General features: G+C 34.2%; 1 protein-coding gene across 1 annotated transcript; it reads left to right on the forward strand.

Moving 5' to 3' along the window:
* Nucleotides 1-3,424: 3,424 nt before the first annotated feature.
* On the forward strand, nt 3,425-18,703 carry LOC119192358 (the record flags this gene model as incomplete). Its single annotated transcript, XM_037446178.1, has 4 exons — nt 3,425-3,582; nt 17,231-17,455; nt 18,202-18,374; nt 18,692-18,703. Coding segments are annotated over exons 1-4 (415 nt in total), but the record flags the coding sequence as incomplete, so codon positions are not given.
* Nucleotides 18,704-18,709: the final 6 nt, after the last annotated feature.

The following is an 18,709-nucleotide window of genomic DNA, read 5'->3' on the forward strand; positions in this document are numbered from 1 at the left end:
GATAACTTGCTTCGAATTCGTTACCCGTTCTTCCTCATTATTCACAACAAGACCCGTTTCACATTTTGCTTCCTTTTTATTATAAACAAAACTTGGTTTATCTTTTTAAGAGGACAGTTGGGAGACTTATGCCCTGGTTTTCTGCATTTATAGCATATTATACCCTTCTTATGCAATGAGCGCAGTGCTGGTACATCACGTTCAGTTTCTCTACTCATTTCGCTCAATAGTTTAGTTTTCACCATTTCGCTAGTGACTTCTATATTACTGTGCTCTAGAGCCATTATCAGGGGCTTATATCGTGATGTAAGACCACCTAGAATGATTGCAGCAAGCGAACTATATTCAATTTTCTTACCGATATCGGCTAGGTCCTGCGCGGTCGTTGTTATAGCTATTATATAGGATTCTAAATCTGTAAAATCTGATAAAGTATACCTATATAGCTTCCGCTCTAGTGCTAACTTTCGGCCTAAGCTTTTATCTTCAAACGCTGTTTGCAAAGCATCCCACGCCATTTTCGCCGTTGTAGCTGTTCTGACATGCGTGATAGCACCACCGTCAACCGTTAGGCATATTTTTGAAAGAGCCTTTTGGTCATTACGGAAACGTACCTCAGAAGACGTTTTATCATCGTCAGCATAGCCACTTACAGTACTCCACAACTCTTCATGCATCAACAACATTCTCATTTTAAATTTCCAAATTGCATATCCTTCACGATTTTTTAACATAGTAATTCCATTTAATATTCCTACAGGTCCTGCCATTATTATCTTCTTCTAAATAAGATAACCTCGTGCTGATAACGATTTGTAGTAAAAATAATGAAATACTATACGTGAAATGAAAAATACGGATAAATTCAGAGAATGTTTTTTTATCATTGAGCACTTGTTTTACACGAGTTGACATAAGACATCTATGTTTTTAATTTTTAAATTATATTAGAACAAGAGGTTCTACAACAGTAAAACATATTCTCAAAAAAGGTTGGTAATATATGGTTCAGGGGCAAGTGCGCCATACGACTAGCAACTGTGGCGCACTTGCCCTACTCGACAATTTTGAGGTACATTTTTTCGCATTGCTAAAAATCCTTTATTTTAGTATATATAAATAAAATTCGCACAGGAGAGTTAAAAATAAAAGGTTTAAACTTTGTACTCACCTTACTGATTTACAGAAATATGTTAAATATCTTGAAATTTTTGATGTTATCTTTCACGGGGCCATCTCTGTTTACAGGTCTAAATGACAATTAAAATAAAATGGCGAATAAATCGTATTAAAATAAACAGAGCCATTTATGTTATTTTAGTGGAACTGTATTTCAGTTAGTAGCATAGATATAAGATTGCGGTAATAGGGGACCGGACAAATTTTCAGAAGGTGTTTTAAATTAATCATTGTGGATATAAATAGCCAAGAAAAATAGTATTTTGCACAAATAAAGCTTAAAAAGTACATAATACCATGCCTAAATGTTAAATAGCTATAATTCCCGCGCAAACGCTACATTATGTCATTTCGTCTCGTGTGACGTCATACGTGGATAAAGCAACTTGACAAGTCTTGTCATTTGAACAATGATTCAATAATGCCAGATTAGGGTTATTTACCTAGATTTAGGGTAAAACTGAATCATCAGGGTATTTTTATTTATGGTAATTTTTGGGTTAATTCTACGAGTTAAGGTATTAAAGCTATTGTTTCACGGTATTGTAATAAATATTGAGCTTAGAGAAAGATGTTTCCTACAAAAATTGTAGGCCATGAAACAATTATAATTTTTTATTCGATTTTCGTGTACAGCTAGTTGTTCCTAATAAAATGAGATAATTAAATTAATAATTATTGAAGTGGAAGTGAAGAAAGAAGTGGCGTCTGCATAGATAAGGATATAGAAAAAAAGTACCGAATTATTTATGATTGGTTTAGGGGTAAAATTTTAAATTCCAAATAATCCTGGGGTAAAGAGAAATTATGATCTGGCAACACTGCATAGACCGTGTTAATCTCAGGCAATCTCAGGTTACTGTGTAACAACCAGAATTCTATATAAATAAATATTCTATTCCATATCATGTGGCAGCTAAAACATAAATAAATACATCTCATAACCATAACCTCCTGGGTGTACAAATGATTTAATTCATTGAAATATTCATCGATTTATTTTAAACCGAAATACTGTTTTTTATTTACTTACATCAAAGTGATCCTCACAGAACTAAATCGGTGAGTCTGCAGATATTCCGTCGTAGGTTCGTCTTGCTAACTGCAACCACTTTATTCGTATATCTGTTTTTCGTGGTACATCAATAAATAATTTGTTTGGTAAAGATATAGAAGTATTAAAACATTCAGGTACGACGCATCAACGATATTTTTTGCGGTCCATTATGATTAACGATTAAACAATCTGTAAACGTTAAGCTGGAAGATAGTAACAACGTCCCGTATAAATTTATTAATTATTAGAGCAGTTCTGTGTCAAAAAACACATTTAAAGCATTAAAATAACACAACGCGGTATGACATCCAGATGACGTCTGTTTGTTTACATTTTACCCACGTGTGACGTCATGCGCCGTGATTGGTGTTTCATTTGCCGTAAAGAATAGACTAAAAATATTATAATTATTGTATTTTATTTATTGATTTAAAAATACAAATCACAACTCTTTTACAAAAAACAAATATGAGATAATATTTTTAATATTACAAACTTTACTTTAAACTGAATTTCAGATTTTTTGGTAATACCTGTCCGGTCCCCTATTGTATAACGTCAATAGTTTTAGATTTTTTTAGGGCAGGTGCACTTACCCCGTTGGCGCACTTGCCCCCCTGACCTTATACCTGTGAAGGTCCTATCTTTCTCACACATTTCTAAAAGTATGGTACTTTTTTAAAGCCTTATTTTTACATTAACTGTTATTTTTAAGGAATTGAAAAAATATATACCATTTAGTACATTTAATAACATATAGCTAATTAATGATGACTGTTTAACACGTCGAAAAAGCGTCCGATTTAACCAATATACGAAAATAATGTTTAATTTGCAACTAGTATACCTATAGGTAATGTTAATTATTTTTTGTTTTTTTTTTTAAGGGAGTACATTGGCGTACGTAGGACATATAAATCTATGAGGCGGTATAATTTTTTGTTAAAAAGTTTTGTTGTAATAATATTTTATGGTGGCAATACCTCGCTGTACGTGTTTCGACTTGTCCGTGCTTGTGATTTTTTTTATACAGCACGCGTTTGCGCAGAGTGCGCACGGGCTAGAAAAACAGCGATCGCCGCTTGTCAGTTTGTTTTGTTGCGTGATAGAGTGCGGTGTTATTTTTGAATGTTGCGAATATACTAACATTATTTATTTAGCGAATTGTGTATAAACATTGTACATTTACGTTACGGTGTTTTTACAAAAGAACTATATCGTATTTTTTTTAGTTTAGTGTTGTGTACAAAATTAGTTTTAGTGTCTACAAAATATCCATTTTAAATAAAAAAAACTTAGTATTGTTTTAGAATACATGACTTTTTCTCTCAGTGGTTCACGATGTGGTAAGTTTTTTTCCATACATAATATCATATATTGTACATATTTGAAAATAAAATTTTGACAAGTCATGACGGGTTACTTCAGAAATATTCCGAGAAAACATAACAACTTCTAAATCTTTTTTAGACTACAAAAAGTAACAGCAAAGTATTGTTGGATATTCAATATAGCGAAGTAGGTGTATATACCCTCAAGTTTATTATAAATTTTGAATAAAACTATGCTTAAAATTCATAATATCGCCCAAGTAAAAATGACTCATTAACTATCTCATACCTACAGAGTACAGTATAAGTGTTATATCGATTTGCATTAAGAGGACTCTGAGATCAGTGCACTAATATATTACTTTATCATTTAGGTATAAAGTATCATGTTAGTAATTCCTTGCTGGTTTTTGTGTTGCACCTTATCTCTTTTACACACTCATCTTTCATATCAGGCATACATTCCACTGATCCTGGGAGCCTCAAATGATAATTTTATTTTAGATAATTTTTCTGTGATTTTATATTGTAAACATTTATTATTTAAAAAATTATACACTTACTAAAAAAGTTACTTATAATCATATAGACATTTCTTGAATTGTGTCAGGGATGCCTTAAACATAAAAGTAAGCTTTTGGTTTAAAACAGAAATAGTATTAATATTATTATTTAAAAAGGAAATTAACAAAGCAAAATTTAAATATTTGTTTACTTAATAAAATTTAAAAAGATACAGTAATACTTAATATTAGAACAGCATATTGGTTTATGGAATAGATCAATACCCAAGCATGTGGGTCACCTGTTGAAGTGATCACTACCCATAAACCTTAATTCATAAACATTCCAAATTTTAGAAGAAGCATAAATGTGCTACTAGCCTTATTGGAAAAGTAACAAATATGGATTAGGAGGAGGGGGGGTGGGGAGTTGTGTCTACAGATTTACTTAGGTATTGTGAAAATGAAACCTATGGATTTTGAGTAGGTACTCAAAATCCATAGGTTAGGGTAGGTACTCAAAAGCCATAATGCATAGGTATGCATTATGGCTTTTTATGGTTCCAAAGTCAATGGGTGCCAACCTTTATAAGCTCTAATGATATAAACCATATTTATTAGTTTCCCTACTACACATTCCAGTGGCAGCATATGTGATCTCTGGACTGGGACTTGAATTCCCAGGTTGGACGTTGTTCAATAATTTGCCTTGAATTTTATCTTCCAAAAAGAGTTGATGTCAGTTAGGTAGTTATCTAGTCCTAAAAACTATGCCAGATCATTGCGAAAAACTCGCGTGAGTACCACCACTCACACACACCAACATGATCTTGAAATACGTCATTCAAAGAATACTAACCATAATATTTGAATTAGTCAAAAACCTCCAATACACTAGTTAAAAAAGGTAACGCGGCCTTATGGTCGCGGTACCTTACTACCGTTACCGTAATATTATGATTAGTTTAAGTACAAAATATTATATTACATCATTAATATCTTCATAACAAAACGGGAATAAAAACCTTTATTTGTAGCCTAAGAAAATTCTTTTTATAATCAAATTAAGTAAATGAAACCCCATTCAAATCGGATGAGTATAGGTTATTTCATCCACGATGACGTGCTCCACTAACTTGAGCGGAGGTGTCGCGGAGTAAGGGGAATAATCAAACACTTTTCCCCGATATTATCCATCATGATGTGCGTGTGCACTCATGCTGCTTCAACGTCACGGTAAAAGATTAAGGAAAGCACTGGGGCGCGTCACGTAGATTAAATAATCAATAGTTTTGAGAAAATCGCAGACATAATTATAAACATTCCTATATGCATACGGATCGAATAAAGAACCTCCTATTTTAAAATCAATCGAGGGTATCCATAAGAATCGCAAATAGTTAGGTATTATGATGATCGTAACTCGGTGATAGCCGCTTTAAAGTTCTTAATTAAGAAAAGACTTCGGGTGACCAACGCCTCAGTCCGCCCCGTGGCCACGAAGGCTGCAAAGTCTTCGAAACGATCAGCAGAAAATTATAACAATATAAAAACGCAATAAACTCCGTAAAATAGTTTGATTTTAATGTCTAACGTTCACGTAAAAGTAAGGAATAAGTTACTTTTTTATTTTCCCCTAACGCTTCTTATATCAACCCTAGAAAATAAAATCGATTCTTTTCTTTTGATGATTTAATTCGCGGTGGTGGTTTTTGTATTCCCTTTAAAACCTGTTGAAATTTTTTCTAAGGCGAACGTAAGGTTGATTGTTTACCCATTCAGATAAAAACATATCCACCAAACTTAAGTCCCAATCTACTACTAGACTCCATAAGTACGAGGCCGTCATCCACATACCTGGTACAAAGAGCACCCTACAGTTAGAGAATAGAAAGAACATCATCGAAGCCAAAATAACTAAGGACATACAACTTAACCTTGTGGAGTCGTCTTTATTGTAAGATGGTTATAGGCTAATATATTTTTAACTTACATTTTAAATTTTACAGTTTCGTAATTGCTAAGAGCGCCATGGTACTGCCATCTAACGAAAAATTCTTTGTTACGTAAAGCTGGAGGTATATTATTGTAATGTATAATGTAATATGCATTATCAACGAACTAGGCAATAAAAAAATTTTTGGGCATTGTAAACAGGGAAAATTTATTCCTTTTGAGAGCTTATAAAAATGATAGCATTTTTATAAACTTTCAAAAGGAATAAATTTTCCCTGTTTCTGTAACATTTTCCATTAATGCACCACTCGTATTGGTAATAGTGTGATATTTTATAGCCTATAGCTTTCCCCGATAAATTGGCTCTCCAACACTAAAAAGAGTTTTAAATTCGAACAACTGATTCCTGAGATTAGAGCGTTCAAACAAACTCTTTATATTATAATAGTAGATTACAATATAGCAGTGGCGAAGGGTGAAATTTTCCGAAAGGGAACCCGACACAACATAATATAGGTACTTATCATCAGCCCTGTATTATATACTGTTCCACTGTTGGGCACGGGCCTCCTCTACTACTGAGAGGGATTTTAGGCCTTAGTCCACCACGCTGGTGGACTTCACACACCCTCGAAATTCCTATAGAGAACTTCTCAGGTATGCAGGTTTCCTCACGATGTTTTCCTTCACCGTTAAAGCAAGCGATAATTCACAATGTATATAGGTACTAATATGCATAAATGCGGTTAGCAAATTGTTCTAATGATGATTAGATTTTACATAAATTAGGTAAGGGAAGCCGACAAGAATCGAATTATATGGACTACACCACTTCAAAATAGAGTTCACATTACGCGCTTCCATGAACAAAGGTCGGATACAGCTTAAAACACAGAACTAATTCATATGAATTTATAATAATAATAAAAACAATATATATTTTTAAAAGCTCTTAAAAACAACCTTTTCAGTCATCTCGCAGTTATTTCGAGCTTTTTAGTTAATTTTTTATAAATGGGTACAGAGATGTACATGTATAAACCTATCTTACGGTTGTCATAACTTGTTAAAATGAAACCAGAAAATTTTTAGCTTTCTATGACTTATGGAAAGAATATGTTTAGATTGATTAGCGTTATTGAAACAATTACATTAGGTTTTGATTGATTTTGTTGGATGCACTTATTCACGTAATAATCTTGTATAGTCGACACTTACGTGCTCCATCTATTAAGTACTGACTATAGATAGATAACTATATCAATTATAAATTCGCAACCAGTAAAATTGAATAGCGGGGAAACAATGCTACAAATCGGTATTCAGTACATCTTCCAATAAACCGGACAACTTTTACCTGTGTTACTGAAAGCAGAGGCGCAATTTGTACATCCACGTTTCCTTGAGCGCCGCTACGTAATAGAGTTTTATAGAATATAACTTTAAAAATAGCATCTAATCTTAATTTGGAAAAAGTACGTCATATTACTTTATTTTGAATGTCTTCCATCAAACTGTTGTAGCTAGTCTCTAAAAGGTAGAGTGAAAAAGCGCATTGTTACGTGGATTAATAAGCTTGGTTAAGAACAAACTCGACGACAATCAACAAGAGACCTAACAGGAAAGGGTTGAATACATAACAATCAATTGTTTGACACCATCTGTTGATACTAAGCTACTGAATGTTAGCTAGTTAGGAGTATGGGAGGTACAAGAAAGGTATGAAGAACAATTATTAAGTAAGCTCTAGCGACCCATCCCGGCTTCGCCTCGGTAGCAGAAGGTTATTTTTTTTTCTGTCGGTCAAAAACTAGGCTATGTACATACCGTAGTCTCAATCTCCATACCAATTTGCTCGAAATTCTACCCGCGAAGAAAGATTTTCCAGAATAAAAGTCTCGCTATATGTGTGTATATTTTTCTAATATAAAAAAAGAGGCTATATCTTTCCCAGGGCCCCAAACTATCTCCATTCTCTATAAAAAATGTCTTGGGGGTTTCAATCGAGGAAAAAAAATCCGTGGTAAAATTTCCGCTTTATATTTTTCCGTGATAATAAATACATCCCCATAGTCCCACCCACACACGTTGATTTTTATGTCTAGGGTCATGAAAATTTTCGTTTGCTGTACTTCACCTATACCTTCTGGCGATGAACTGGTTTTAAGAAGAAGTACTTAATGCAGCTGAGTAGGCAACAGATAGTTTATTTCTTGAATGACTGCAAGTTAATTGCGCCACAAAATGCGCACTTGTATTAGGAACAGAGGCTCATAATTCGAGCAAGCTTTGTAAAATAAAGCACGATGAGTTTTATTGAAAGAATAATATCGTATTACGCTTTAATAATCTTATTTTTAATCATGCATCTGCATACAAAACAATTTGTACCAAAGCCACACTGATTCATTTATAATATATTTTTTGCAATGTTAATTGTGATGTTATTATGTCTCATTAGAAAGCTGGATAAATAAAGAAGTTTTTAATGTGTTTTGCACGTCTAGTCACTATGATTTTTTTCTGAAATAAACAGCAGTTTCTATTAAAATCTTAGTTGAATAAAATACGAAAATTGTAGACATAAGGCTATAATTTCAAACTTATAGTTTATTTTAACTATTAAGGTTATAGCTTAAGGTCCATTTTTCATACATTTTGTTTCACCTTTAATCTGGGTAACTAAACAAGTATTGGCAAGTAAAGAATTTAAATTCACGTCTAGTTACTGATTAGTTCTCGCAGTTGAAAGAAAAACGTAAAAATAATTAATATGCATGGATTTTTCGGTCTTTAAAATTTCGTCATATTACATTTTAAAGGCCGAAATATCCATGTATATTAATTATTTTTACGTTTTTCTTTCAACTGCGAGAACTAATCACTAACTAGACGTGAATTTAAATTCTTTACTTGTCAATACTTGTTTAGTTACCCAGATTAAAGGTGAAACAAAATGTATGAAAATGGACCTTAAGCTATAACCTTAATTTGGTTTTATGGAAATCTTAAATGTTGAATACTAGAAAACAAAAACAAATAATCCATTTAGCAACGTTTGTACTGTCGTACATTAATCGGCCCTACCAGATAACAAACATACGCTTTCACTTTATCTTTAAATCTTAAGTTGCTCGAAATATATTATTTTTCAGTAGGGCTTCATGAAACAAAATGGATTGCTTTTGACCCAATCTACAAGCTCTTAACGGGAATACGACATATTACCAATCACCCTGAACATCCATTTACTTGCGCTTTTAATATAAATTGCGTGAAACGGAACGGATTCCGGATTTGTTTCCAGAATGTTCGTCACCACTAACGTGCCAGATCAACTTGAAAAAAAATTAATCATTCATTATCGTTGCCTCACAAAAAATTCAGCATGCAGATGAGTCTACGCAGTGCCCTGCTGCGTTGTTTAATATGGGACTCTAAGCGTACTAGTTTCAGATTCTGAATTCAGAAAATGAAAAAAACAGATGTGATGACGGCTGTAATCTTGCTAACTAGATTGAAGTATATATTATACTGCCATATCACTGGTGGTAGGTCTCTTGTATTATGTGGGAGTCCGCCTGGGTAGGTACCACCATAATGGCTATTTCGGCCGTCAAGCAGCAGTGTTTAGTCACTGTTGTGTTCCGGTTTGAAGGGCCAATGCCAAAGATGATAGTAGCCAATAATCAGTGTAGCTACTGGACGTAATTAGACTTAACATCTCATGTCTGAGGATGGCGAGCGCAGTGGAAAACCAAACAATACTTTGTAATTCAAGATCTTGGTTGCTTGTCTAAGGGCGGTTGTATCGCTTACCATCAGGCGAACAGCAAGCTCGCCTCGTCATTCAAGCAGCAATAAAAAAAAAACATCAGCTCAAACCCAAGTTGACCCATCACTAGATCCTACTTACCATAAAAATAACTTGCTTTTCTCAACTTACATATAAATTATAATAATTGTACAGTGTAAAAGTGTTCCGAGTTGTTTATTTCTTGTAAAATATTGCAAAATGTTGCGTCATTGTGCTTACGAGATCCTGATTCGTCCTTTGTATCGCGCGGTGGACGGCGTTATTTTATTTTTATTCTCTCGCTCCGACTCGGACCGCCTCCCGGCCGTATCACCCCGCGCTTGGCACTCAAACTGGTGCATGACTCACTCACTAGCTATATAATGCACGTGGGTATCTAGCCGGTGAAGTACCTGTTATTACAACAAGAGAGCGATGCGACGCTGTCTTAGAATGTTCACGGAGTTTAAATTGAATATCGGCCACATCATTGTTAATTAATTGTACTTGGATCGCCTTTTAGAATGAATTTATAGAATATTTAGATAGAGTTAACAAATGGCTGTTTTTACTTTATAGAATATACTTATGGTTTATAGACCATTGACTTGCCACAATGGAAATCAATACTTATGAAAAAATGTTTATTCTTTAATAAGTAGCCCATGTGATTATCAAATGTCGCCCACGTCCGCATGGATATTTGAATAGTCAATAAAGGAACATCACGGCCCCCACTATGTCTGAAGGTCATAAGCAACTTGATGAAGTGTATTCGTATTACTCATATTTTGCCATTACTTGTCGGCTGCCATGTTTGATGTTACGTCATCATCATATGTTTCATTATTTTCATATCATCGTGAACTTAGTAGAATAATTAATATTTAATTTAATAAAAAGAATCTTTGTTCGTATTTCATGCGCTGCTTTCTTCTATAATACTTACTGTCCATCTGTTTAAGATAAAATTTGGTGAAGTATAAATAGGTAAGTATATATTTTACGGTAGGTGGCGCGCATGTAGTGAACGCTAATCTCCGTAACCTAACCGATTTCAATGAATTTATGTAAATGTTTATGGTTGGTTGGACTTGAGAAATAGCATACTTTTGGTTCCGATAGGTGGCGCTGTTGTCTATACATAGGTATCTAAAAAGTTGAAAGCACTTTACATAAAACGTAGTCTGTGGCAGGTTAATGTCTGCCGAGCCTACTAGTAATTATCTAATGTGTATTGTATTTATTATAGAGGTATTTACCATCTACGAAGCCCCTCGTATTATTATAAAAATAATAGATTTAATATTCGATTTTGTAAGTCCATTATTCTACATATCTATACTTACTATTATATAAAGCTGAAGAGTTTGTTTGTTTGTTTGTTTGTACGCGCTAATCTCAGGAACTACCGGTCCAAACTGAAAAATTATTTTTGCGTTGGATAGCCCTATGTTCGTGGAGTGCTATAGGCTATATATCATCACGCTATACCCAATAGGAGCGGAGCAGTAATGCCTAATCTCAGGAACTACCGGTCCGAACTGAAAAATTCTTTTTGCGTTGGATAGCCCTTTGTTAGTGGAGTGCTATAGGCTATATATCATCACGCTATACCCAATAGGAGCGGAGCAGTAATGGCTAATCTCAGGAACTACCGGTCCAAACTGAAAAAATATTTTTGCATTGGATAGCCTTTTGTTCGTGGAGTGCTATAGGCTATATATCATCACGCTATACCCAATAGGTGCAGAGCAGTAATGGCTAACCTCAGGAACTACCGGTTCGAACTAAACCCTTTGTTCCTGGAATGCTATAGGCTATATATATCTTCATGCTATGCCCAATAGGAGCGGAGCAGTAATCGCTAATCTCAGGAACTACCGGTTCGAACTGAAAAAATATTTTTGTGTTGGATAGCCCTTTGTTCCTGGAGTGCTATAGGTTATATATTGTCACGCTATGACCAATAGGACCTGAGCAGTAATGAAACATGATGCAAAAACGGGGACAATTTATTAGTTTTGAGAGCTTCTGTTGCGTGCGCTGCGTAAACGGTTAAAGTTATGCAACAATAATGTATGACGGTATTGTTCCTCTTAAAAGTTCTACAAAAATATATCATAAAACAAAGTCCCCCGCTGCATCGGTCTGCCCGAACGTGTTAAACTCAAAAACTACCCAACGTATTAGGATAAAATTTGGTATGGAGACAGTTTGAGACCCTGGGAAGAACATAGGCTCCCAGGAAAATATATAGCGTAACTCTTATAACGGAAAACTTTAGCCCGAAAAACTTTATAACGCGGGCGGAGCCGCGGGCAAAAGCTAGTTATATTAATAAAAACGAGTTACTGACAGACAGACTGCCTCGGTGGCGTAGTTGTACTGCATGCGTGGTACGGCAGCGCTCTGAGGTCCTGGGTTCGAATCCCGGGTCGGGCAAAGTGATATTTGGGTTTTTCTGCTCAATATTAGCCCGGAGTCTGGAATTTGTGCCCGATATGGCGATAGGCTCGCCCCCTATCACATCCTGGGACGGAACACACTCAGCGAAAAGTGGGTGCCTTGGTTGCACCTCTGCATACCTCTTCGGGGATAAATGCGTGATGATGTGTGTGTGTGTAAAACTAGTTACTTACTTACTTACTATAAATGTTGTAATTGTAATATAAGTACTTAGTCAGGGGGCTCTATTCCGTCTACGGAGTAAATCCACATTTTTGCAATTAGAGATGTTTTTGAATTGATAGGATGGTATCATTAGCCATATAACTAAATAGGGGAGTTTTGACTTACCTATACGTCTAATTACAAAAAAACGGTTTCACTTCCGAATACGGAAAAGAGTCGCCTGAAATTACAAGTTGTATCATGTTGTTACATGACCTACAACAACAAACATATTTTTAAATAAGACAAACTGCACGCGTGATGCAGAGCGCCATAAATCACCGTTAGATGTAAACAATAGCAATACTAACATGAAAGATCTCAAATTATAAACACAGCTATGCATGATAATTACTCGAGCCATAATGTCCTTCAAAACTAAACACGACAGTGTTGGCACACTACTGCAAGTTGGCAAAAATAGGCATTGCGGTGTTCCTGTTGCGGTTTGCGGGTTTACGCAGTCGATGGAACTAGCACTTATTAAACACGAAAAGAAGAAAAAACGTAAACGTCTGTTCATGTTATATTCGGTGTAAAGTAATTGGTATTTATAACGAAAATATTTATTTGAAAGTAGGTAGCTTTTGTTTACGTTTTATCTTATTCTTCCGTAGAAATTGAGTAGTAAGTTGATGTTTTTTTTTTTTAAATTAATGGTGATGGTGATGGTGCATCGTGGTTCCTACTAAATTACAAAACAAATTTGAGCCCAGTTTAAACGAAAACTATAATTAGAACACAATAAGGAACTTCTGTATTTTTCCATCGTGTGTCGTTACTCATTATGTTATATTATACATTGCTCAACGTCCAATCATAAAATAAATCGATAAAATAAAAGCGATTATGATATCAATGAGAATTTAACTTTGATTTTAATATTGTTTAATCGATCAATTTAAATATTATAGTTTTAAATTAAATTATGCTTCCATCGTGTCACTCGTGTGAGAGTCGCTTCCCGGAATAAAGACCTGCTGTAGATTTATTCGAGGATAAAAAGTGACCTTGGTTAAGACAGGACTGTGTCCAAAATTTTGTCTAAACACATTCAACGAATCCTACGTTTAGTACTTTAACAAGCAAACATCGAAATATACATTTATATCTGTATAGATTTTCCTATGTATGAGTCTGAATTATATTTGAAAATATTGTGCCAATATTGCAATTATGTCTACATTTGATAGAATACTCTTTTGAAAATTATCACACAGTTTTCAAAATCAAAATCTTAGGCGGTTGGATTTGTGATGAAGATACATAGTTACTCGTTGTGACTCATTATTCACTAATAGGTACATTTAAAATAATATGATAACATTATAACAAGTGCCTATAAAGTAACTGTATTGATGACGCAACTTTTGATGAACATTATGTGTCGCGCAATAACGTGTCTACTTGCGTGCATAATGTTGCATTATATCTATACAGAGTAGGCATGTCACTAAGTACTCATCGTACAGTGCAGAACTTTTGTTCAGCAACATATCCATCCACAGGAAAATAATGCCTTCTATACTTACACAAACTTCCAACAAATGGACGGCGGGCATGTATATAAATATACAATGTATATCTAAGATGTTTTTATTACATAGATACGTTGTCCGAGCTCAATACTGGCAAGACGAAAGCAAGGTAATTGCCCGACATTCACTTAGTCAACCTCCAACCACTGTCGCGGCTAGTCGGCTTACTAACTTTTTGTATTTTTATAAATAAAATGCCTTCCTGTGTTTTTAGACTCTACAATTTATACTCCAACTGTGAATGAAAAAAAAAACGTTTCATTTCATACGTTAGTAATAAGTATACACTATTTAACTTATTTTTTAACTAATAAATACATTTTATTCGACTGTCCTGGCGACGTGGCGGTCGACGCTCGGACCCATTCGTGCACACTCGGGCCCATTCGGGCCGTACCAATGCGATCCGCTAGGGCTATGACTATAGTAAATACCGCGTTGTTTTTATGTGCAATTTTGTTAGTATATGACGCGTCTATTTGTAAAACGCCATTGATGTATATTATGTAAAATATCAATATCAGAGTACAATAATTACTAGTGAAAACCTAAAAGGCTAAATGCGTTATAACTTAGAAAACTTTATCGTGCAACGGTAGCTTGTAAAATATGAGTTTGTAAGCATATTCTTGAGGCGTTATAACAAAGAACCAAATATTTGTATTTTTATTCGCGAATATAAAAAATCCAATATTCGTTGATATCATAGTACTGTGACTGCACTTGCATGAATAAATAATTGAGTAAACATATACCGTCTTTGCTTTTAAGATATAACGCTATACCTTCCAAATTAGTTGCGTACAGGGCGTTTAAGCTATTATAGTTTCCGAGATCCAGTTTTTGCCTTTTGGCCATGATAAAGACAAAATTCTGTTATAGATGACGCAAATTGGCAAAATGTATTTAAAATTGTATCTTTCAATTTTCATTACTAGAAAATGTTCCGTGAAGTAATAAGTACAAAAACCTTATAAATAATCTTTGCGGTTAGCATCGCATCGCGTTACGTTGCAGCGCGTCAAGTCTTGTCGCATCGCGTTCGTTGCTCACGTACGCAACAACCCGCAAGCGTTTATCCTCAAATCGGATTATCCAGACATTTTCTAAAAACAAAGAAAACAAAATGCGCCAGTTTGATACTTAAGTAATATATCTAATATTATGTGAGTACCTACTGTATGTACTTAACCTAATAATGTAAGTACGGGCCACTGGGAACGCCACGTATTGGTTTTTGAATCATAACTTATAACCTTTAAATTACCTAGTAACATAAATTAGGTAATAGATTACCCTAGTCTAATACATATTAAATAATCATATTGTCTACATAGCTCTTTGCTATAAAATATATAGGTACCTATCTACCTAGATACATGGTGGCCAGTAAGCTGAATTGACTGGACAGTAGCCTTTAATTGGTATATTTTAATCACTATAATAAATGACTTAAAGTTAATATTAAAGAGATTATGATAACGTAATCGACGTTAATATTGTGCTCGCATATTGTTATCACTTATCTGTATTGAAGTATGCGTTAACGCAATAGGTAGGTAAGTATACATATATATTTGATGTATGTATACTTATACTTACTGCGTTAATCATAATGTTATGTTACGGAACCCAGGACTTGGTAAGTACTAAGTACTCATTACTGGTAACAATGCTCGTAAGTTGTAAGTAACATTGTACATTGCTATAAATGTATATACCTATTGTGTAATATTAATTATACTTTATGTTTTTATAATACTTATTACTATTACAGAAGTACTTTTTTATTAACTCATGAGCAATGAAATTATCAATTAAGTAAGGTGACGACAAATAATTGTATGTGTAAAGATCGGATCTCAGGGAATATACGTGTTTCGACAAATTTGAATAAATAAGTCACAAGATTTATTTCCTTTATGATAGTATATACCTACAAAATTAATTGAAAACAGTAAATACTCAATTAAAATTAGGCAAATTCTTGCGTGGGGTTAATCCGGATCTGCCATGGAACGACAAAACACCGATATTCTGTTTGTTAGCACCGTAAACATTCCTTACTTGACGGATTCACTCATGTGAACAACGTAGGGTACAAGATGGGGTCGCAGGTAGTGTTGTCCGAAAACAAAAATTATAACACAATTACGAGTTATTTGATTTATACGATGTTATACCTCCTATGATCTTACCCCAACGCGCCTTATGTCTTGCTTTGTAGTGATTTTAAGTGTTTTACTTTTTTCCTGGGAAAATATAAACCGGGACTTTTATCCCGTTATTTTTTTCACGCGGGGGGAACCGCGGCCAAAGCCATACTTAATATTAGAAATAATAAATCAATTCAAATATTTATAAGAGGTTGATAAAGTTTTGAGCAATCAAGCAATTGTAATATAGGTAGTACATAACTATTTAACTAGATGTATTGTTCTTTTATAAAATGTATTTATTATCTCGGAAGCGTCATTCCAATGACTTCATATTATGACGTTACTGTAACCGAGTCTGCACTGAAGCTTATATTATGATAAGCTTTGAGAAAACTACCTAAACGTTTCAGTTGGGTATTATTCACACGCCATCATAAAATATTTTAGATTTACATTTATTTAACAATTAACGAACTACTATAATTATTAATTGATTAGATTCTGTTCGCTCTCATGTTTTGATTGACGACCCACTGAGTCACGTCCGTAATTCTAATAAAGTGGTTGTATTAGTTTCCGTATTTGATTGTTTACGTTGAATATTTCAACGATGAATAGGTTTTGTTTATTTTGGTGGAAGTCAACAAAACAACCTTTCGAGTCTAGAACTTTATCTAATTTTGAGTTATAATTAGGTATTTCAACAGCTTCTTCACGATTATAAAGCACTTAGGGTATGTTACTACATAATCTGATAAAAGTCATATTATGTATTATTCCTTCCCCGAAATATTAGAAATAATTTTGGAGTCCTAAATATAAAATTACCCAAATGACATAATTGCAGTGAACGAGTTCGTGAAAATCCCTCTTGCATCTTTGTGCACTGTAAGTTACATATAAGCTTACCATAGATAAACATGCACAAACTAGCACACTTATATTTATTAGTAGGATTAAATAGTTATAGGTAAGTATGCAATAAATAAAGGCAATACCTAAACAAAGGCGTAAATGTAGAATTGTGTTTAATTTCAGGATCGTGGCGTTATATTACTTAACCGCGGTTGGTTATGCCGTGGGCGCACACCCGGTAACGTGCTCCAGTAATGATGAGTGCGGCGAGGGCCACTATTGTGAGATATCCGCCCATAGATGCATCGAGTGTCTCCAGTGTGGGAATCTGAAAAGACAATCACCACCGTTCTTGCCGGAGCATAGCTGTGTCAAAACTCTGGTCGACTGCGGACCATGCCTCGAAGGGTGAGTGTAATCCTAATGATATTTTATTTCGATTTTAATAGTTTTTTCACTGCCTTTAAAAGGGCAAGGTAATTCAATATGACATATTTTTTAGCTTGGTCTCATTTTAATTTTTGGTGGGCCATACCATATGGGACTACGAACTTTGAAGATCTACAGGGGAACGCATTCAAATAAAATAGGTTTTTTTTGTAGTCTTTAACTAACGAAAAAGCTATAAATAAAAATAAAAAACCGGCTTCAGAAAACCACTGTAAACCAAAGAATCATTTATTTTATTACGGTTAAATATTCAATTATTATATCACAATCGACACGAGGCTTTATATTATGTACAGCAATAGTGGGATGTTGGGGTCGGCGCTTTGGTCATTAAGTCCGCCTATGTACAATATGTAATTGTACATATATGAAGTGCAAATAAATAAATTAATTTAGATTACATAGTGTAAAAGGAAATTATAATATGCATGAAATGCTTACGGTAACTAAGGTATTTAGTTTTATACAGATTAATATAGTATTTGTCTATAATAGTTTCCGAAGTACCACAGCACTATAAAATATCAAAATTATGTATTTAACATCACAATATTTCTAGTTATAATAATTAACCCCGAGATGTTATTGTCATGAATAGTTTAAAATATTCTTGTACAACAATAAAAATTACTACGTTTGATTTCTATTTTGTCAATAGCTTACCTACTTGTGGAAATATACTCAGGTTTTATTTTCTGTTGTAGATTAGTGGTGGACCACCGTGATGTTAACGCAGAGTGCGTGTTTCCCGAAAGCCAAGGAAATAGCCCCATTCTGCCGGTCTACTCGTGGGTGTTCATTGGGATCGCCATTATCATCGTCATTGGCATGGCTGTCTGTTTCTACTTATACAGGAAACCGGAGATATTTAAGGCCTGTGAGTATGCATTACAATTTTTATGTTTATGCTGAACATATGTGTGCTTATCTTGTTAGAGTTAATTATATCTAACAGTCTCGTACGCGTAGTAACTGACAGGCTTCAAGGAAAATATATATTTCAGTGTTACATTTGTTTAAAATACATATATTGCAGTACCTAATATTACCTACTATAAATTTAATGTTATGGTCTTTACGGTAATAGGACTCGCCAGGGTCCATACTATAAAGAATTTTCTATTCGTGCTTAGATAAACGTAGACTAAATTGAAATTGATAAAATATTAAATAATTTATTTTCTTGTTTACCAGCCATGTCGAACTGCTCTC

Source organism: Manduca sexta, unplaced genomic scaffold (assembly GCF_014839805.1).
Source record: "Manduca sexta isolate Smith_Timp_Sample1 unplaced genomic scaffold, JHU_Msex_v1.0 HiC_scaffold_2677, whole genome shotgun sequence".
In the NCBI taxonomy this organism is placed as follows: domain Eukaryota; kingdom Metazoa; phylum Arthropoda; class Insecta; order Lepidoptera; family Sphingidae; genus Manduca; species Manduca sexta.